Below are 22,737 nucleotides of genomic sequence, written 5' to 3' on the forward strand. Positions count from 1 at the left end.
ATCCCAAAGTGGGACCTCTGCATGAAACTGACATAATACCATCTTGCACTATATTTTTAGTATGGGGTCTGTTTCAAGGCCCGGGACATATTTATTAATTATGCTTTTTATTTGATTAAATTGTAGACTATAGGGCGTAACAAAATAAGGTTTTCTTTTTTTTTTTTTTTCAACTGTAATTTTTATTAAAGATTTTCACATAAAGAACAGAAAGTCAGTAAAACACATTCAAAGCATAAACTGGGGCAATGCCCAGAACGATCACATCAGGGCAAATGACAAGCTAAGCTAGAGACCAGAGCATTCAGAAACAGTTGTAGTCCAATACAACTAGCCCCAACCACAGATAAACCATAAAGACTGTAGTAAATGAACATAGGTTTATAGCCAAATACTCAAAGAGAGAATTAAGACTCTACAACACGAAGACAAAGAGAGAAGACAGAAACAAAGACAAAAAGGAGACAAGGACAACAGAACCTCGAACAAACAACAACAAACAAACAAACAGAAAAGGGGGGGGGAGGGGGAACAAGGAGGGAGGGGAAAGAGGGGGGGGAGGAAGATGTCAGTACCGCTTCAGGGAGGTTGCCTGTCAGAGAAACGGTCCCATGGTTCCCAAACTGAAAGAAAGGCAGGGATAGTATTATTCAAAGAGGCAGTGAGGTATTCTAAAGAGCGTATATCACGTATTCGGGAGAGTAGGTCCGATTCAGAGGGAGGAAGAGTCCTCTTCCAGCATTTAGCAACAAGTGTCTTAGCTGCCAAGAACATATGCATAGCCAGTTTAAACAGTTTCTTGGGCAGAGCAGAGTGTGAAAGGTGCAAGAGGTAGACCTGAGGGTCAGGAGGGACTGAGACTCCAAGGACATCTGATACCAAACGACTCACTAACTCCCAGTACCCCGTGATAAGAGGGCAGGACCAGAAAACATGAAACAGTGAGCCCAAACCCACCCCACAACGCCAGCACTGGGGGGGGATATCGGGATTCAGCCTATTCAATAACTCTGGAGTATGGTACCAACCCATAAGTAATTTATATTGAGTCTCCTTATAAGCCGTACATATAGATGCCCTAGAGGCCCGCTCCCATATTATCTTCCATTGAGGGAGAGTGATAGTAGTATTAAGCGCCTCCTCCCAGCGAGACATATAGTGATGAGATACCAGGACTCCCTCCTGAGGTTGGATTAGCAAGGAATAAATATCGGAGAGAAGCCCCCTCGCCTGAGGTCCACCACGACACAGCCGTTCAAACCCCGTAGGGGAAGATACCACTAGCGCACCCAGCATGGAGGACATAAAGTGTCGTAGCTGTGAATAATGAAAACGCTCAGACGAGGGGAGATCCCAACGAGACTGTAACTGAGAGAAGGGCAAGAGGGTACGCATCAAAGGGTCAACTACATCCGCCCAGCAAAAAAGGCCTCTAGACCCCCATTGCCTTACCATAAGAGAGGTCCGGCCAGGGGGAAAACTAGGATGATAAAGGAAAGATTGAAGAGGGGAAGAGGGAGACAGTAATTTAAATTTGACAGAACAGTAATTCCACACATATTTAGAAAATGCCATAGGACCCAGGAGAGGGGAGAGAGTAGGAGCAGAGGCAGGAAGAGTCCAAAGGAGAGCGATAGGGTGGATAGGCGCTAACCACAGCTTCTCTATTTCCATCCAGCGGCTGTAGGCATGATAGGTGGACCACGCCGCGAGATGGCGCAAATGGGCAGCCCAGTAATACTTCACTACATCCGGGACCGCCAGACCCCCAAACGCCCGCCCAGCCAACATCACGGACATCGGTAGCCGATGCCTTTTACCGTCCCAAATGAACCAAAATATAGCCACCTGTAGGGAGCGCAGGGCCGACAGCGGGACCCGAACTGGCAGGGTTTCAAAAAAGTAGAGGAGTTTCGGAAGGACAGTCATTTTCACCGCAGCAATGCGGCCAAAAAAAGAAATATATTGCGAGCGCCATTTTTCCATAAGGGCACGGAGATCCCTGAATAGGGGGAGATAGTTGGTAGAGTATAGTGAGGAATAGTGAGAGGAGATCCAGACCCCAAGGTATTTAATAGCAGAGGGAGACCACCGAAAAGAAAAGTTAGAGCGTAAAAGAGTAGAAAGATGAGGGGGAAGGTTAAGAGGAAGAGCCTCTGACTTAGAAAGATTTACCTTGTAGCCAGAAACCACCCCATAGTCATGCAGGACCCTATAGAGAGAAGGAAGAGACAGTAGAGGTCGAGAAAGCGTAAGAAGGACATCATCAGCAAATAAACAAACCTTGAACTCCCTATCATGTAAGGAAATACCAGTTATGTCCGGATCGCCCCTGATCATGGCAGCCAAGGGCTCAATACAGAGTGCAAAGATCAGCGGGGATAACGGGCAACCCTGACGAGTCCCATTAAACAAAGAAAAAGTAGGAGATGGCGAGTGAGGAAGTTTAAGTGAAGCTGTAGGGGAGGAGTAGAGACCCCGCAGTGCAGTCAAAAACTTCCCCGAAATCCCAAATTTCTGTAAGGTAGCAAAAAGGAACGGCCACCCAAGCCTATCAAAAGCCTTCTCAGCATCAAGACTAAGAATTAATGCCTGTTCAGATCTCCGATTGTTAAAATCAATCAGGTCCACTACCCTCCTAGTGTTGTCTCCACCCTGGCGACAAGGGATAAATCCAACCTGGTCCTTATGAACAAGGGCCGGGAGGAAGGAGCATAGTCTAACTGCCAAAACCTTGGAAAAAAGCTTAAGGTCAGAGTTAAGGAGGGCAATGGGCCGGTAACTCGAACAATCGTGAGGATCCTTACCAGGCTTGGGTATGAGGGTGATAAGGGAGTGCAAGAAAGACTGCGGGATCGTTTCTCCGTCTAGAAAGGAATTGAAAAGGGGGACAAGTTTAGGCACTAACAAAGATGAAAATGTTTTATAATACAGGTAAGGGAAGCCATCCGGCCCAGGGGAGCGACCAGAGGGGAGAGATTTAAGGACCTCAGAGATCTCCTCTCCAGTAATAGGAGCATTAAGAGCATCCTGGTCTGCCCCTGAAAGAGAGGGCAATCCACATTGAGAAAGATAGGCATCTAGGGCCGCCACTCTCTCCCCCGGGTCGGATGGCAACTGGGAAGGAAGTGAGTAAAGATTAGTGTAATAGTCAACAAACAGACGAGAGGTATCAGCAGGGTGGTAATGAAGCACCCCAGCAGGGTCCTTCAAAGCTGAGGGGGATTGAGCAGCAGCCCGGTCACGCAACCGTCTCGCCAGCATAGTGTGGGCCTTGTTACCCTTCTCATAGAAACGCTGCCTAGCATAAAGCAATTGCCTCTCAACTTTATGGAGAGCCAGGTCGCTTAAGCGTGCCCGAGCTGCCACCAAGCTCCTCAGGGTCGAAACAGAAGGAGAACACAACAAGAGAGCCTCCAGTCGAGCAATCTCCATACGAAGTTCCCGAGATCGATTCAGAGCGCTCCGCTTGAGACCGGCGCCCAGAGCAATGCAATGGCCCCGGATCACCGATTTGTGAGCTTCCCAAAGGATAGCCTGAGAGGATACAGAGCCATCATTAGTGGTAAAGTAGTCGGAAATACACTGCTGAATTGACTCACGGGAAGGTAAGGTTATAAGAAGAGAGTCGTTCATCCTCCAATGACAGGATCTCAGAGAGGAAGGGGTAGAAGAAAAAGAGAGAAGAACTGGACAGTGGTCAGACCAGGAGATAGGATCTAGAGAAGTATCAGAGAGCATGCGCACCATAGGGAGATTCCCAAAAAAATAATCAATACGAGTATGCAATTTGTGGGGATGAGTAAAAACTAAAAGAGCGCTCCGTCGGATGGCCAATCCGCCACAAATCGTAGAGCGAGGAGTTACGTATGAGACGTCGAAAAAGCGAAGCCAGGCGCAGCTGCGCAGGTGCAGGGGGAGCACTAGTAACAGAATGGCGGTCCAAGGATGGGGAAAAAATGAGGTTGAAGTCACCGCCCACTAACCATGCAGATGGGGGATACCTCTGGAGTTTAGCAAAAACCCTACGCAGGAAAGGGATTTGCGAAGTGTTAGGCGCATAGACATTACAGAGCAAAAGGGGGACCCCTCCCAGAGTACCCTCTAAGATTACGTATCGTCCCATAGGGTCAGAGAGAGAGGAAGAAACTTGAAGCGAGCAGGACCTAGAGACCAGAATAGCCACCCCCGCTGTTTTCCTACTCGTGGTAGCTGAGTAAGACTGGGGGAACAGGTGTTGAAGAAATTGGAAAGACCCAGAATGGTCGAAGTGCGTCTCCTGAAGGAAAACTATATCAGCATGTAAACCAACCAACTCCCTTTGAAGTAGGCGTCGCTTAGTGGGGGAATTAAGCCCCTTAACATTCAGGGAAACACACCTGACCATGGCGGGTGAGTGAAGAAAAAGAAACAGCCATAAAGAAGCATACTCACAAGAACAACCTGGTAGGATACACCGGGCAGCACCAAAACCTCAATGGGGACTGGAAAAGAGCAGGGACCAGCAACTGTACGGACAGGAGAAGGGAATCTAAGGCGGGAGAAAAAAAGGGGAAAAGGACACACAAGACAACAGAAGACCAACAGAAAACAACACCAAATCAAGAGAAAACACAAAGACAAACAAAACGACGAAAGACCAAACAGATACCAGATAAACAAACAAACAAATAAAGTACAACAGATAATAGTAAAATAAACCATTGACCAGGAAGCCAATGCGGAGGCCAGGACCATCAATGTGGACCATGAACCAAAGCATGAGCGATCCATAACTATGGCCTCAGGAGGGGAAATGGAAGGAGCCAACTGGAAAACCACCACCAAAAAGGTAGGTGCCCAACTCTGAAGCCATTGCAGAAAAAACACATATGAATAAGAACCACAGGTGACCAAAAAATGCAACTGTACTATAATGATGGGGATAATATAAAACTAGAACAAATGTCAACCGCTCGGAGGGGATAATCTCCGTCAATCAGGGGACAGACAGAGTCCAGCAGGAACCCCCAAGCAAAAAGTATTGAGGAAAAAATACAACGTCCCAGTCAGAAACTCAGGGGGGAGCCCGAGTCGGGGCCCCCAGGGCGGGTGGTGAAGACTTCCGCTGAGAACCAGACCGGCGAGCTCGGACTGGTTGCCACACAGGAGGCAAAGGTGGAGGGGGAGACATCAAGTCCCAATCTTCCAACTGAGGCACAGGCAATTCCAAGGTGGAGCAGAAGGCTTGAAGGTCAGAAAAGGAGCGTAAAACAGCGGAGCGACCATCTCTGCGGGCATGGAGCCCGAATGGAAAATTCCACCTATACGGCACCTGATGAGAGCGTAGGACCTCCAGGAGGGGTTGGAGCAGTCGTCGCTTCCTGAGGGTTAACCAGGACAAGTCCTGAAAAAGTTGAAGAGGAGCCCCATTGAAGTCAAAATGTCTCAGGGACCTGGCCTTAGCCATTATAGCTTCTTTAACTTGGAAATCATGCACACAGCAAATAACATCCCGTGGAGCGCCCGAGGCAGATTTAGGACGAAGCGCCCTGTGAGCTCCGTCCAGTTTGATCCTATGGGAGGGGGGTTCGCCAAGTATCAGGTTAAAAATGGTTTCCAGGGTGGCAAAAAGGTCCTCCTCACGTGCAGCTTCCGGCAGCCCTCGCACCCTAATATTGTTACGCCTCCCTCTATTGTCCAGATCCTCAACATGGGCATGGAGATCCCCAAGGAAGTCCTTCTGAGAAGCAATGGTAGAGTGGAGCTGGGAAATATACTCTCTGGTGTGATCATGAGCATCTTCCAAGCCATCCACTCGGTCAGAGACATGCTGGAGGTCCTGTCGCATAGAGATCTCCGCTCGGCAGGCTTCTTTAACCTCAGCAATAAGAGAGCGGAAGTCCTCCTTAGTAGGAATTTGGGAAAGGAGCTGGCTCAAATCAGGGAGAGCAGAGGAATGCACAGACAGGCCCGAGCAGGGTAAATCAGAGTCAGATGCCAAGTCCCAGGACAGAAGGGCTGGGGTCGGCCCCGGTGGTGCTACCGGCCCAGGTTGAGAGCAAGCGGTCCCCTTATGAGACAGATGGAGTGCCCCAGAAGCTGGTATGGAGGTCTGCATGGCAGCTTGCCTGGACCTCTGTGGCTTAGGGGAACGTGGGGGGGGGGGTATAGCAGGCAGCTAGAGGGTCCAGAGGGGTAATAGGAGAATGGGCTGGGGGAACAGAGGCAGGTCCCACTTGTGTAGGGGAGTGGGAGGCCGAGCAGCAGTGAGTAGCTGAGCACGGCAGAGAACTTGCTGGAGAAGGCCGGCCCCCCACCAAGGAGGCCCAAGATGGAGCCCCAGCAGGTCCACCCAGCGACAAGGGAGAGGAGCCCACCAGGGACAGCTGCAGAGCGGGGATAGGGGGGGAATCTGCCGTTAATACAGGTCCCCCAGCAGCACTCACCGCCACAGGCAACAGTTCCAGAGTAGGAGAAGAGCCCACAACAGGGGCCGCAGCAGCAGGCAGGAGATCCGGAGCAGGGTCAGTAGCGCTGCTCCCCGACGGCTGAAGCGAGGTCACAGGCTCAGTCACAGCAGCTGCAGTCACCGGCAGTCGGAGCGCAGGCGTCCCTGGTGTCTTCGGCAGATGGTAAGCAGAGAGATCCCTCGTGGGTAGCACTGGGTGAGCGCCGGAACGGGAGCGCAGGCCCAGCGCAGGTCCCGTAATGGCGGTGAGGGAGGAAGAAGCTGAGGCCGGGGACGGCTGAAAGTAGCGTGGTATGCCTCCGGAGGTAGATAAAGTCAGCCGGGCGGGTGCGGAGGGGTTTCGTGCACGTCGGGAATTCTTCCCCATCTGAAAGCAGGGTCACCTTTGTGGATTTAAAGCTCCTTTATGGCCAGCAGAGCAGGAGCCCTCCTAATGTGCGGCCATCACCGTCGGCGCCAAGCCACGCCCTCCAAAATAAGGTTTTCTTATACCATCATCTCTGTTTTTTGATTTCTTTCTTCTGCTTTCTCTATTTGAGTATGTTGTTAACACCTTCCTGTCTAAATTGTCAATTCTTTCTATTGAGTCTAGGAGCACTTTTTCTCCATACCCCCTCTCTTTGAACCTATCCACTGTTTCCTTTTTTACCTGCTCAAACCGCACCTTGTCTGAACAGTTCCTTTTGGTTCGACAGAGTTCCCCGAATGTGATATTGTTGATCACGTGCCTTGGATGGCATGATGATGCCAACAACACCGAGTTCGTTGCGGTGTCCTTCCTAAAGGGGTATACTTCTATTTTGTCCTTATTGCTGGTTAGTGTTATGTCTAGGAAGTTCACCGACGACTTGCTGAAATAGGAGGTAAATCTAAGGTTTAAATTGTTATTACTAATATACTGCACAAATTCTCTAAAGTGTTCCTCAGTACCCTTCCAAATAATCAGCAAATCGTCAATGAATCTTCCTATCCAGTGGATCTCTCCAAAGAACGGACTGTCAGGGTTGAATATATATTTTTGTTCCCAAAAGAACATATATATGTTAGCAAATGAGGGCGAATATTGCGCCCCCATTGAAGCTCCCCTGGTCTGAAGGAAGAAGTCACCGTCGAACATGAAATAATTGTGTTTCAACAAAAATTCTGTTGCGACAAATTCCCACAGACCAGGGGAGTATCCACTATAGTTCTCCAAATGGAATTTTAGTGCTTCTAGACCCTGGGACCACGGTATTGATGGGTAGAGCACTACCACATCGCACGTGGCCCATGAAAATGAATCTTCGCAGTGCACCCCGTTAAGTATATTGATAACATGCTTAGTGTCCTGTAAAAATGTGGGGGTGATTTTTGTCAGTGGTTGCAAGTGATGGTCCATCCACTCCCCCAAGCGCTCCAGAAGGGATCCAATACCTGCCACAATAGGTCTTAATGGGGGCGGGAATATCCCCTTGTGGAGTTTGGGGAGTGAGTGAGCCTCGGTGCCTTCTCATAATACCTTGTAGCCGTTAAATTAGATCTCAGTTTAGTAGTAGTAGTTTTTTGGTTTCTTTTGGTCCTCAAGCGGTATAGGGATATACATGGTCCTATCGTTACATATAAGTATGTAGATAGTGTCATGGATATAACAAACTAATGAGGTCTGCGGTAAAATACGTATAATTCTAGAAAAAGATTAACATAAAAAAAAAACGCTAGGTAGGAATGTGTGAACTAGCGCGTAGTTAATTACCTCAGGATATGCAAATAGAGCCCGATCCATGTGTTATCCAGGTATCCAGTTCTTCCGTGTAATTTTAATGTGATGATGCGATAGGTCATGTGACCGGATCGCTCAGTATTTTAATCATGTTTGTTACAAGGTGCATTAGTCTACGATTAAGCCCTGTAAAGCGCGAAACGCGTCAGACATCTTGATCTGTATGTAACCTGCTGTGGAATAAATAAAGACAAGCCTTTTACCCCATACTTTGGTGCCGGACGGAGTTCTTTTCTAGTATAAGGAGTTGCCGGAGGCGTTGCTGGCAGTCTGCTGCACAGGTGTGAGAGGTTTCCGACGCTGGTGAGAGCGGTATCCAAATCCTTTTTGCCTTACAAGATTTGTAAATTACTTCTATTTAAAAATCTTTAGCCTTCCATTACTTATTATTCTGTACTACACAGAAAGTTGTGTAGTTATTTCCAGTCTGACCACAGAGCTTTCTGCTGACACCTCTGTCCATGTCAGGAACTGTCCAGAGCAGGAGAGGTTTGCTATGGGATTTGCTTCCACTCTGGACAGTTCCTAACACAAACAGAGGTGTGGGCAGAGAGTCCTGTGGGGTCAGACTGGAAATGACTGCATGACTTTTTCTGGAGCATACAGCATCTGATAAATACTGGAAGGATTAAGATTTTTAAATATAATCAATTTACAAATCTGTTTAACTTTCTGACACCAGTTTATTTGAAAACATCCGTTTTTCACTTTTTTTCAGAGTACCCCTTAACAGCATCCTCAGAATGCACCCTTACAGCAATAGAGCTATGTTTCAGCCATTGAATCTCACCTGTTAAGTATGTATTGTACATCAATATCTTAATATTAGAGTTTAGCAAGCTTTCTGAAAGTTTGGCTCACCAAACTTTCATAAAGTGTTTGGTTCACCGCAAACTGGCAGTGAAAGGGTTAAGTTGTGTTGCTGCGCAGTGCAACTTGACTCTTGTCACAGTAAGCCAGCAAATTTAATTTACACAAAACAAACAGCTTTTTACAATGCCTTAAAATGTCCTAACCTGTCAAATCCATGTAGTTAAAATGACTACAAAAATGCAGGTGACATTACATAGCTGTCTGACAGTGATTTCCTGCTGTCCATTCTGACTAACAGAGTTTTTTAAAGGAAGGAAAGTCTATTTACCCTATAATGGGCAAGCTGCAGTGCAATCTGAAAGAAGGCATCAGGGCTGCTCCGACATTTTTTGATAACTCCTTTTCCAAAATCAGTGAAGCGGAGGCAATAAAAATCCACATCATCTGCAAGTGTTTTGGCTGTGAGGTATGAAGATTCAATGACCTCTCGACACTAGAAGACAGACAATATTTTATTAGAGAATCTCTGGGTTGATAAAAGTATTGCGACCATCCAAAAACAAGAAAAAAAAATATTTATGAGGTGAGATTGAAAAAATAAAAAACCCTCCTTTTTTTTACGGCATTGACCAGCAACCAAATTTAATCTTGATATTTTAGGCCTGTACGATTTATACAATACACAATTTGTATAGATTGCATCACGTTCTACTATGGTTAAAAAAAAATTCTAAACTTATTTTGAATTTTTTTTTTAAATGCTATTTTCTGACAACTATAACATTTTTATTTTTTTGCTTACCGAACTCTATGAAGGCTCACTTTTTGCGTGATCTGTAGTTTTTATCTGTACCATTGTGGTACTGATCTGACTTTTTGACTGCTTTTTACCTCTTTTGAGTATATGATATGATAAAAATACGTAGTTCTGAGATTTGGTATTTTTGTTCTGCTTAAGAGATTCATTGTATGGGATAAATAATGTTACATTTTAACAGTTCAGACAATTTTGCATGTGGCAATACTAAATATGTTTATTTTTATTATGATTACATTTTTTTAATGGAATTTGGGAAAAGGGGGGTGATTAAAACTTTTCATATGGAAGGGGTTAATGTATGTGGGTTAAATCTTAATTCAATTTTATTTTTTACACTTTGTTGGAGCCCTTAGGGTCTTATCACTCGGAGCGGAATTTCCACCTGAAATGTAAGCCCATACACTTATATGGGATTCCACACTCCCATTGACACTTCGGAATTTCCGCTTGTGGAATGCCGTCAATGGGAATGTGGAATTCGATAGAAGTGTATGGGCTTTCGTTTCAAGCGGAAATCGGCCGGCAGAAATTCTGCCGTGTAAATAGACTCATAAGGGACTTTTAGGAGGAATCATTAGATTCCTCATTCAGATCAATGTAGTTCCATAGGACTGCATTGATCTGTGTACTCTGCACTCGATTGATAGAGCCTGCTGAAGAGAGGCTCTATCAATCCCAGAGCCACGAAAAGCAGTAAAGAAGATGTAAACCCTCTGGCTACCTCTGCAGGGACACAATACAGAGAAAACCAGGATGTGATCATGTCAAAAGAAAAAAAGAATAACAGTGATGTAAATTATTCTTTCTAGAAATAAGACTTGTTCTCATATGTGGTATGCATCAAATTTCAACATTTTTGCTTTTTAGAAAATCCCCCTTTTAATCTCCTACTAGGGTTAGAAGGCATTTTCTCAAATTCACACAAACTCATCAAAATGTTGTTCAAATTATTGTTCGAAACATATAAAGTTACCATGGGTGAAATATCCCACTGCAGTCTGAATGGTAGTGGCAATGCGACTCCAGGATCTCCCTGGCAGTTCCCATCCTCAGTGTACCCCAATTCAAAACAATCTGTGGCCAACATGAACTAGACGGATTATAGAAAGAAGAAAAGAGGAGGAGGCAACAAAGTCATTAGATAAATGATAAAACTTCAAACTAAAGAGTTTCAATGACAAATGTAAAAGCACAATTCAAAGACAAAGATCGCCAAATATTTCGCTGCAGTTTTCTCAAAATTAAAGGAGTACTAGATGCAGTAAAACGTATCCCCTATCAAAACCAAACATCTCGGTTAACTAACTACAAAAATTCAAATATCACATGTGAGGGGGACTGCTCTTCAGATTGAGTGTACTCATCCTACAGTCATGCAATGTCACTGGATAAACATTATAAAAAATATTTATATATATCTAAAGAAAATCAAAGTTATTGTAACACAGTACCTCCCACATGTGTCCAATTACTGGCGCATCAGCCCAGGAATGCTCAGCGTTCAGACCCAGCCTCCCATTTTTAAACACAACCAGACTGAAGGACTTATCAAACCACCTGAAATAAAAAGAAGTACTGAAGGTTTGAAAAATCTCCACCATTTTCTGCTTCCTGGCCAGGTGATCATGTGTTGTCAATGCCAGATATCTGCAGGATATTTGCAGATCCAGATCAGCTTTGCAGACAATGTCATGAGGCTGTAGTTCCCCGTAACCATGGCTATGTCAGCCCCAACACAGGTGTAGAATTATCTATCACTGCTCGTATCAGGTGGGACCCCCACAGCACTTCCCTCCACTGCTATGGTGGAGCCCAGCAGTATATCGTGGTGCAGACAATGATTAAAGACATTCCAATAGATGCATCAAACAGAAAAGAACGATGTGGCACTCACCAATTCTGCAATCTTCTTTTTTTATTATAGGTTACTTACATAGCGGGGACAGAAATTTACAAACGACAGCAGGGGTGTACAGATAAGAGGCAATCGCGATTTTGTGCCTGCCAGCACTTCTTCTGGTCTCGACACACATCCTTACATCACTAGGGGGTGTATAAATACTTGCTCATACAATTAACCCTATTAATACCGGTGACATATGTCAATTGTGTCAGGCTCAGTATGCGGCATGGACAGGGGAACGCAACAAGATGCGTTCCCCTGTCTGTGCCGGTCCGGCTAGTCAAATCATCCAGCGGCTAAACAGACGCCGGATGATTGAGAACGTTCCCATTCAAACGAATGAGATTTGTTCTGGTTTCCTTTTCCCTTCGGAGCAGCTTTTGCAATGCCTGAGGGAATTGACAACGGACGAGGTATATATGTAAAAGGACCCTTAGACAAACATAGTGAATATAAAAACCTTATAAAAATGAGCTCTGGTCATTCCTGTCATTCAGACCTATCGGGCCTAGTGCATCCAGTTTAATTATCCCCTTTGCTTCTTTTTGCAATAATATTTTGTGTCTGTCTCCTCCTCTCTTCAATATGTTAACACTCTCAAGTCCTGCAAATTTTAGGACTGAGGTGTCTGCTCCGTGTGCCTCTACTACATGGGATATAAGCCTAGGGGCTCCTTTTCCAGACTTCACTGAATAGAAGTTTTCTCTAATTCTAATAAAGAGCTGTCTGGCTGTCTTCCCAATATAATAGAATCCACGCGGGCAGACTGTTTCATATACTACAAATGCAGTCCTACATGTAATAAGTTAGTTCACTGTAATTTGATTACCTCCTAAATTAAAGTGCTTACATCTCATATTGAAATTACAAAAATTACAGTTATGTCAATAGAATTTTCCTTTTGGTACCATTTTAATGAGCCAGCTATCTTTTACACTTTCTTGTCTTTTTAGTTTATGACTAGGATGAGCGAATTTTTTTAAAAATTCAATTCGGCTGATTCGCCAAATTTTCCCAAAAAATTTGTTTCAGTGCGAATTTATTTGCGGCAAATCTCTATTAAAAATGGCTATTTCTGGCTTAGAGAGAGCCTCAATAGGGGTGTAGAACACTTTGCCTTGTCATAACAGGCATAAGGAGTGTACTGTTATTCAGTATGACATGCAGATTACAGGCATCGCTATTAGAATCACTGACGCAGAGCGTCTGGATGTGGCAGCAGGGTCGGGAGACCATTTGGCTTCACAATTGAAGAGATTAAAGAGATATTTTTATGTAATTTTTATATAATTTAAAGTTATTTACATTTTTTTAAAGGGTACCTCTCATCAAATAAACTTTTGATATACTTTAGATTAATGAATGTTGAATAACTTTCCAATAGCACGTTAATGAAAAATAGGCTTCTTTCTATTGTATTTTTCCCGATCAGTCCTGTCAGCAAGCATTTCTGACTCATGCTGGAGTCCTAAACACTCAGAGCTGCCAGCCTGCTTTGTTCACAGCCAAACAGGCTGTGAACAAAGCAGGCTGGCAGCTCTGAGTGTTCTCCTTTGTGAACAAAGCAGACTGGCTGCTCGTAGTGTTTAGGACTCCAGCATGAGTCTGAAATGCTTTCTGCCAGGACTGGTAGCATATTTTTTAATAACATGCAATTGTAAAGTTATTCTGCATACATTAATCTATAATATATCAAAAGTTTTTTTGATGAGAGGTACCCTTTAAATCCTTTTTTCAGGACCCATTCTGGTAAGCATCGAGCTGGCTGTCCTCCACGAGGCGAGCGACCACCTGTTGCAGCCCCTGCCTCTCAGCGCCCCCAGAGCCTAAGAGGTGGCAGCAGCCCGACGAGACCATAGGGCCTCACAATAGAAAAAAATTCAAGATATTTAGTCAAATTTAAATTGAAGATTTTAGATTGATTAAAATTTTTTAAGTTTAATTTAAGGTGCCAACAGCACGAGGAGACCATATGGTGGCACAATGACACAGCCTGGAGGTTGCAGCAGCAAGAGGAGACTATATAGTGGCAGAACGACTGAGCCTGGAGGTGGCAACAGCCTGATGAGACCATAGGGCCTCATAATCGAAAAGATTTTTTTTTATTTAAATTGAAGATTTCAAATAGATTAACATATTAATTACATATTAAATTTTATGTAATGTGCCAGCAGCATGAGGAGACCACATGTCGGCACAGTGAACAGCCTGGAGATGGCACCAACATGAGGAGACCAAAATGTGGCAGAACGACCAAGCCTGGAGGTGGCAGCCACAAGAGGAGACCATATGGTGACAGAATGACACAGTCTGGAGGTGGCAGCAGCCTGACGAGACCAAAGGGTCTCACAATTGAAAAGATTAAACATATTATTTTAAATTGCTTGTGGCCATGTTAACATCCTCAGGTTACTTGATGAAAAACTCCCACAGCGCAGAGTAGCTGATTTTCCCCCCAATAGTCTCCACTGACTGACTGCTACTGCTGCCGACTCCAGGGACCCCTGTTCCACTACCTCCCGGGCAGGTAGGCTGCAGACTTCCCACTGCTGCCACCATGCTGACTCCCAACCATGCTACCACCTTGCTAGCTTAACGGCTGCCTCACAGGCAACCAGCCACCCTTATATCATGATGATGATGAAGCCCCTACTGCACCCGGCTCCCAAGTGTGATCGGCTTCATCATCATCGAGTTGTGTCTGCACGTTTCTGATGTCCTCCTCAAGTCCATGAACAGTGCTTCAGTAGCCTGAATGCTCCCAACACCACCTACCACGCCACTCTCCTCATCACTACTTGCCCACCTAGCGAAGGAAGCGAGGGATGTCTCCTCCACTTCTTGGCTAGGCAGTAGCTGCTGACTGTCCTCTAGTAGATCATCCTGACTAAAAAGTGGAGCTGAACCCACAGCACAGGATATTTCTATGGGGGAGGGAACAGCATAGGACAGAGGCAATTGGAGTACAGGGATTGCTCCTGGGCCATGCCAACTAATAGTTGTGTCTGAGGAACCCACTGACTGTTGACTGGGGGTGTCAGATGTCACTTGTGTTGAAGTGGATGACCGAGTTAACCAGTCAATGACAGCAGATGGGTTGCTAGTCGAGACACGACCGCTAGCTGATACCAGGAGCTCAGGCGTCTCGCTGCGACTCCTGCTGCCACTTGCCCCTAGCCTGCTGCGACCTCTGCCTGTGCCTGATGAATTTAGGCCTCTGCCACTCTGTGCATGTCCTGGCACTTCTCTGCCTGACATACTTAGTGCGTAAATGAGGGGAGTACAATACTCTCCACTACGCTTAAAACAGTATTTGTCTACAAAAGCAGCCGATGTGTATTTTTGGCTGGCCTTTCACAGTAACTAGGCCATTATGACTATAACAGGAACAAAATGGTACACCACTTAGATGTACATATGTGGTATGCACTTACGAGGGAAGTAATATGCACTCCACTACGCTTAAAACAGTATTTGTCTACAACAGCAGCAGGTGTGTACTTTTGGCTGGCCTTTCACAGTAACTAGGCCTTTAAGACTTTAACAGGAACAAAATGGTACACCACCTATGTACGTTACACTTAATAGAGGACAATACGCTCCGCTACGCAACCAGTATTAGGCACTAATAGCAGAGGATTATGGCTTTAGTGCTCTGCTCACCCTAACTGGCTGGTTATTATTAGCTTTTTAGCTGTTGTACACACCAGTGCTGCAGCACACAGTCGCTGTGTACTATACCCAAAATTGCACTCTCTCTCTCAATCTCTCTCCCTTCCCTATCAGTGCTTCTAGGCTGGATTTAGCCTTGAGGTGAATCGCTGCTGTAAAAATGCTTTTCTGTGCAACACACTGCTCTCTGTCCCTCTCTCTCTGCAATAGAACGCTGATGTGACTGGCCGCAAGATGGCTGCCGATTATATAGGGCTGGCTGCTGATAGGCTGCATGTGATTCAGGGTCATCCCACCTACCCGCCATGCCAGCATTCCTTGTCCTATGTCCTGACATGTGGAGCTGCCATCTTAGATGCCCTAGAGCCTGGACCGCACTAAATGGAGTTTAATGAAGTGATTTGTGCGATTGAATCGTGGCGATATTTGCATTTGTTGAGAAGTAAATTTTTCCTGAAATTCGTAACAAATTTGGATTCATCAGATTCAATTCGCTCATCCCTATTTATCACCTATGGTTATGATTTTTTTATATGTTATTAAAGGTTTTATTTCTGCAATATCTCTTATCTCTGAATCGCTTTCCAAGATATACCAATTGCTTCTCATTGCTCTTTCTATAGCTTGATTATTAGAAGTGTTCTGAAACAATAAAAACAACTTTTTTTTTCCTTTTTATCCTTTTGTTTTGTTTTAGATTTTAGGATTTCTTTCTTTGTTACTTGACTGATTCTTTCCTGGCTTTTTTCTATTAATTTTTTGGGGATATTTTCTATACAATAGCCTATTTTTTAATTCCTGGGCTTGTCTTTCATAAATCTCTTTTTCACTATTTATTCTGCTGGTATCTAGCTCTCCTTTTTATTTCCCCCTTTTTGTAAACCATCACCTTTATTTCAGAAAAATGTACGCAGATTAATTTTTCTCATGCCTTTATATAAATCATTTTGAAATTGCACCTCATCAAAACTAGGAGGGAGAGATACCAGCAGAGATAGGCCCCTTGGGTTTCTCTATAGTGCAAGAATTTGATGAGAAAGAACAAAAGTGTGTTAGATTGCTGGTAGAAATGGCAGAGGAAGGGTATGTTATTAATATATGTGATACGAAAAAAGAACTAGAGGTATTTATGAAAGGGGTAAAATCTAATTTCTCCCCACCAGTTCAGCCGATGAGTCAAATATATTTATTTTCCAAAGCTGTAATTAGTGATATTAAATCTGTAATATAGCCCACTCCTCAAAACAATCTAACAGTAAAAGAAAATAGAGCCATCAAATGGTTACAATCTCGCAGTGACCTCCGTATTAGTAGATTTGATAAAGGAGAAAGTATAGTAGTGATGAGCAACGATTACTATAAAGAAGAGGCGCTACAACAGTTGGAGAACCAGGAAGCCAATACTAAACTATCGTGTGACCCTACTAAAAAAATACAGAATAATCTGCAAACATTGTTAAGCACATATGTTGAGAAAAACATAATTTCTTCCCGGACAGCTGAAAAATTGTTACCTTTACACCCTGCGCCAGCAAAATGGTATTCTCTCACCAAAGTCCATAAGTCGCTGAGCTGACCCCCTGGAAGACCTATAGTTGCAGGGATTGGCTCAGTGACCGAGGCATTACCAAAATACTTGGATTGGTTATTGCGCCCCCTCCTTACATCTATTCCGTCATATATTAAAAATACTTACAAATTACAAGAGATCCGAGAGGAGTTCGAATGGTAACCAGGCTACCGACTGGTGTCAGTGGACGTTGAGAGCCTGTACACCAGCATCCCTAGGGCAATCAGAGAATTTCTTGATAGTACAGAAAAAAAACGATGGAATTCAAACTCTTCGTTAAAAATGCTTTGGATTTGGTATTAAGCAACTGCACTTTTAAATATGAGAATGAGTGGTACAAGCAGGACACTGGGACCCCGATGGGGACGCTGGTGTCCTGCACGTATGCAAATTTATTCCTGGCAATTTTTGAAAAAATTGATGTGTTTTCTTCACTGAATCCATTTTTACAGTGAATTACATTATTTGTCTGATTGTGGACGAGGATCAATTTGACGAGGATCAATTTGAAGAATTTGTAATATATTTAAACATAATTAATGATATTAATATGAGGTTTCACTAGCTGTTTTGGCAATGAATCATTAGAATTCTAAAAATGATCATTGAAAATTAGATCATAAGAACAGAAGGATATAGAGAAAAGATGGCGAGAAATACAATCTTACAGTATAATAGCTCACATCCGAACAGTGTCAAAACTGGGATACCATATGGACAACTAGTACGTCTAAAAAGAATAGATGTAATAGTTAGAATAGTGAAAAAGAGACATATAAAAGACAAGCCAAGGAATTAAAAGATAGGCTATTGGGAAAAAAATATCCCCCAAAAAATTTATAGAAAAAAGCCAAGAAAGAATCAGTCAAGTAACAAGGAAAGATATCCTAAAATCTAAAACAAAACAAAAGGATAAAAGGAATAAAGTTTTTTTTATTTTTTTATTTCAGAACACTTCTAATAATCAAGCTATAGAAGCAATAAGAAAAAAATTGTATATCTTGGAAAGTGATTCAGAGATAAGAGATATTGTAGTAAGAAAACCTTTAGTAACATATAGAAAAAAACATAACCATAGGTGATAAACTAAAAAGGCAGGAAAGTGTAAAACATAGTTTGCTCACTAAAATGGTACCATAACTGTAATTTTTGTAATTTCAATATGGGATGTAAGCACTTTAATTTAGGAGGTAATCAAATTACAGTGAACCAACTTATTACATGTAGGACTGCATTTGTAGTATATGCAACAATATGCCCGTGTGGATTCTATTAAATTGGGAAGACAGCCAGACAGCTCTTTATTAGAATTAGAGAAAACTTCTATTCAGTGAAATCTGGAAAAGGGGCCCCTAGGCTTATATCCCATGTAGTAGAGGCACCTCAGTCCTAAAATTTGCAGGACTCGAGAGACTTAACATATTGAAGAGAGGAGGAGACAGAAACAAAATACTATTGCAAAAAGAAGCAAAGTGGATAATTTAACTGGATGCACTAGGCCCGATAGGTCTGAATGACAGGAATGAGGAATGAATGACAGGAATGAGGAATGAATGACAGGACCGGAGTTTGTTTTTATATTCACTGTGTTTGTCACCGGTGTTAACAGGGTTAATTGTATGGGCAAGTATTTATACGCTCCCTAGTGACGTAAGGATGTGTGTGGAGGCCAGACGAAATGTCGGCAGGCACAAAACCGCGATCACCTCTTATCTGTACACCATTGCTGTCATTTGTAAATGTCTGTCCCCGCTATGTAAGTAACCTATAATAAAGAAGAAGATTGCAGTACTGGTGAGTGCCACATCGTTCTTTTCTGTTTGATGCAACTATGTCAGCCCCAGTTATGGGGAAATCAGCAATAAAAAATGCATTGTAGTGAGAAAATCCCCCGAAAGGTATTTTGTGACCTGACGTGGGGACATAAAATGTAAAATAAAAACGTATAAAACATAAATAAATAAATGCTGTAAATAAAAAGAACAAAGCAAAATGAACAATAAATTAACATAAGAAAAAAAAAATACATATGGCTCACACAACGGCCCAACCCCCTCCCTCTAAATAATCCCCTATATAGTTATGACTGACAATAGGTACAGGCAACATTGTCCCCTACAGCAGGTACAGGCAGCACTGTCCCCCGCGGTAGGTACAGGCCTAGGTCCCCCCAGCCCCAGGATAGAAAAGATTTTTTTGGCTCACTTGTATGTGTCCCACACAGCGATCTCCACAGCAGGGGCACAGTATCCTCCACAGTGCAAGTGCCAATGAGTGACGTCATCAGCGCCTGCACTGCGTGGGGGAAGAGGTCACGTCTCTTCTATGTGTAGGCCGCAGATGCGGCTCACACAGAGAGGATGTTTTCTGTTGTATGTGTGTGAGTTGCACATACAGCAGAAAGGAGCACTGTCTGCTGGGGATCCGGGATGAGTGTCCTGGATCCTTAGTAGTGGTGACGGGCCCTTTACCCGGTGGGGCCCTTGGACCACGTCCGAACGGACCAGGCAGTCAGTCCACCCCTGGCCGGGGGCATTTCACAGAGCCTCAGTGTACAGAGCGATGCTTGTCCTCACTGCACAGAGCCCTGCTTGTCCTCAGTGTACAGAGCCCTGCTTGTCCTCACTGCACAGAGGCCTGCTTGTCCTCACTGCACAGAGGCCTGCTTGTCCTCACTGCACAGAGGCCTGCTTGTCCTCACTGCACAGAGGCCCGCTTGTCCTCACTGCACAGAGGCCCGCTTGTCCTCACTGCACAGAGCCCCGCTTGTCCTCAGTGCACAGAGCCCCGCTTGTCCTCCGTGCACAGAGCCCCGCTTGTCCTCAGTGCACAGAGCCCCGCCTGTCCTCACTGCACAGAGCCCCGCTTGTCCTCACTGCACAGAGCCCCGCTTGTCCTCACTGCACAGAGCCCCGCTTGTCCTCACTGCACAGAGCCCCGCTTGTCCTCACTGCACAGAGCCCCGCTTGTCCTCACTGCACAGAGCCCCGCTTGCCCTCACTGCACAGAGCCCCGCTTGCCCTCACTGCACAGAGCCCCGCTTGCCCTCACTGCACAGAGCCCCGCTTGCCCTCACTGCACAGAGCCCCGCTTGCCCTCACTGCACAGAGCCCCGCTTGCCCTCACTGCAGAGCCCTGCTTGCCCTCAGTGCACAGAGCCCTGCTTGCCCTCAGTGCACAGAGCCCTGCTTGTCCTCAGTGCACAGAGCCCTGCTTGTAATCAGTGCACAGAGCCCTGCTTGTAATCAGTGCACAGAGCCCTGCTTGTCCTCAGTGCACAGAGCCCTGCTTGTCCTCAGTGCACAGAGCCCTGCTTGTCCTCAGTGCACAGAGCCCTGCTTGTCCTCAGTGCACAGAGCCCTGCTTGTCCTCAGTGCACAGAGCCCTGCTTGTCCTCAGTGCACAGAGCCCTGCTTGTCCTCAGTGCACAGAGCCCTGCTTGTCCTCAGTGCAGAGCCCTGCTTGTCCTCAGTGCACAGAGCCCTGCTTGTCCTCAGTGCACAGAGCCCTGCTTGTCCTCAGTGCACAGAGCCCTGCTTGTCCTCAGTGCACAGAGCCCTGCTTGTTCACCCACATTTTCTGTATTTTGTCCCTGCACACAGACAATAGCTACAGGGACAAGACAGCATTTTTTCACCCAAAAATATACACATTTTTAACCAATATATATTATAAATATAATGTTAATAGCTATATTATATTAAAAGTTTGTGCAAATGATAGGTACACTTTAAAGGAAACAATACAACAAACTGTATATGCTAAATGTGATCATGAATGCTAGATAAGTTACCTGTTGTAACAGTTTCCGTGTAGCAGAGACTTTGCATAGATGCTTAAGGAGTTTTTGTCATTCTCCTGATATCCTCCTTCTTCACTATCCAAACTGATAAAGAAGACACCTCGTTCAATGCTACTTAAAGAGACCCGATTCACACCATGACTGAAGAACTTAGCCCGAGCCTGTGCCCAAGGCATTCTAAGGAAAAGAAAGCATTTGCAAAGTGAAAACTGGGTATGTGAATATATGAACAATATTTTATTCAACTAGATTGTGTTTATGTAAAATACTGGGATTCAGGCTGTTAATGTCACAGTTTAGGCAAACAATATGGCTGGTGGGTGGTATATTAGCACCATCATTGCCCGACTAATGGGAACTACTGTGTAGTGGCGCAAATATGGCTATGGTGGGGTGTCATGTGGGAGCACTTGTATATGAGTCTTTTGTTTATTTATATAGTTTGCACAGTTGTATTTACTGTCCCGCGGCCCGAGGAAGTGCACTTGGGCACAGGAAACAGTCTGTTGCCGCAAGGTGCTCCCTGATCCTACCCGCTGTGAGTTCATTGCTTTTTAGAATAAAGTTCTTCTAGCAAGTTATTCCATCGGGTAAGTGCATTTTTCATTACTTCTTCACGTATTCTTCCCTGTTTATATTGACACTGTTCTGTTTTTTTCAATCAATATTAAGTACATGTACTTAAATCTAATGCTCAAAACCTCTGACAAGTGTCTGCCTGGAGTACCAGAATGTTTTCTTTTCTGTGCTTATACCTTTTTATTTCCATTTTCCTGATGTATTACAATTGATAAATGCATTTCAGTGTCAATAAAACGAGTTTAAAAAAAAAAAACATAATTGCTAGTGAGTGCAGAGATCCATTTTCCGTTTATTAAAGGGGTATTCGAGGAAAAAAACTTTTTTTTATACATCAACTGGCTCCAGAAAGTTAAACAGATTTGTAAATTACTTCTATAAAAAAAAATCTTAATCCTTTCAGTACTTATGAGCTGCTGAAGTTGAGTTGTTCTTTTCTGTTTAAGTGCTCTCTGATGACACCTGTCTCGGGAACTGTCCAGAGTAGAAGCAAATCCCCATAGCAAACCTCTTCTACTCTGTGCAGTTCCCGAGACAAGCAGAGGTGTCAGCAGAGAGCACTGTTGTCAGACAGAAAAGAACAACTCCAGCAGCTGATAATTATTGAAAGGATAAATATTTTTTTAATTGAAGTCATTTACAAACCTGTTTAACTTTCTGGAGCCAGTTGATATATATATAAAAAACTTTTTCCCTGGAATACCCCTTTAACTTCCCTGAGCTGGAATGGCCCTGTTGAGACAGACTCTTCAGAGGGATTGTAGAAAAGTCAAGGTCCCAGCACTCACCAAGTTCTGCTAGAAATGTTGTTTATTGAAGTTTGACATATAAGGGTATACAGGACACCTTTTGACACCTCTCAGTTGTCTCAAAAGGGATTCACACACTCATTATACAAGGGAGGACTTATGCAACCACACTATTCCCTCTGCATCTAGACTGTCTGCACTGTACAGTTTGCTCAGCAGGTCCTGATTAAACAGGGCTTGGTTCTGTTTCCGCCACACTCTGGACTGGTGAGGGACTGGTCTGATCTAGCTGCATGGGATTGCAAGGCCCATCCACTTCGTCTTGAGAACCTTACTCATTGCGCACCAACACCGGACTTCCTCTTCCTTGGAGGCACATGGCCTCTCCTTTGGCCCCTCCTTTCAAACCTTCTTAAAGGGGCCTGTGCTTTGTCTAACTGTGGATGACTGCTGTCTGATGCTGGGTACATGGCACACCTACACTGAACATATGACATTGCTAAACAAAAGACCACTGAAACAGTTTTCCCCCCCCGTACTAGCACAAATATGCTTTTATACGCATATATCACTGTCTTCAGCAATACAGCATGTTTCATAGTAGACATATCTATTCATT

The 22,737-nt window shown here is 44.3% G+C and overlaps 1 protein-coding gene across 1 annotated transcript in view; it reads right to left on the bottom strand.

Annotated features, from left to right (window-relative positions):
- The window catches only part of CPT1B (carnitine palmitoyltransferase 1B), a 67,371-nt gene that overhangs the window by 21,138 nt on the left and 23,496 nt on the right, over positions 1-22,737 (bottom strand). Inside the window, exons 11-14 of the mRNA XM_056573008.1 lie at positions 20,782-20,967; positions 11,295-11,400; positions 10,817-10,933; positions 9,352-9,516 (exon numbers count right to left, since the gene is read on the bottom strand). Coding sequence (XP_056428983.1) covers positions 9,352-9,516; positions 10,817-10,933; positions 11,295-11,400; positions 20,782-20,967 — 574 coding nt within the window. The remainder of the gene's footprint in view (positions 1-9,351; positions 9,517-10,816; positions 10,934-11,294; positions 11,401-20,781; positions 20,968-22,737) is intronic.

Source organism: Hyla sarda, chromosome 4 (genome assembly GCF_029499605.1).
Source record: "Hyla sarda isolate aHylSar1 chromosome 4, aHylSar1.hap1, whole genome shotgun sequence".
NCBI classification, from domain to species: Eukaryota; Metazoa; Chordata; class Amphibia; order Anura; family Hylidae; genus Hyla; species Hyla sarda.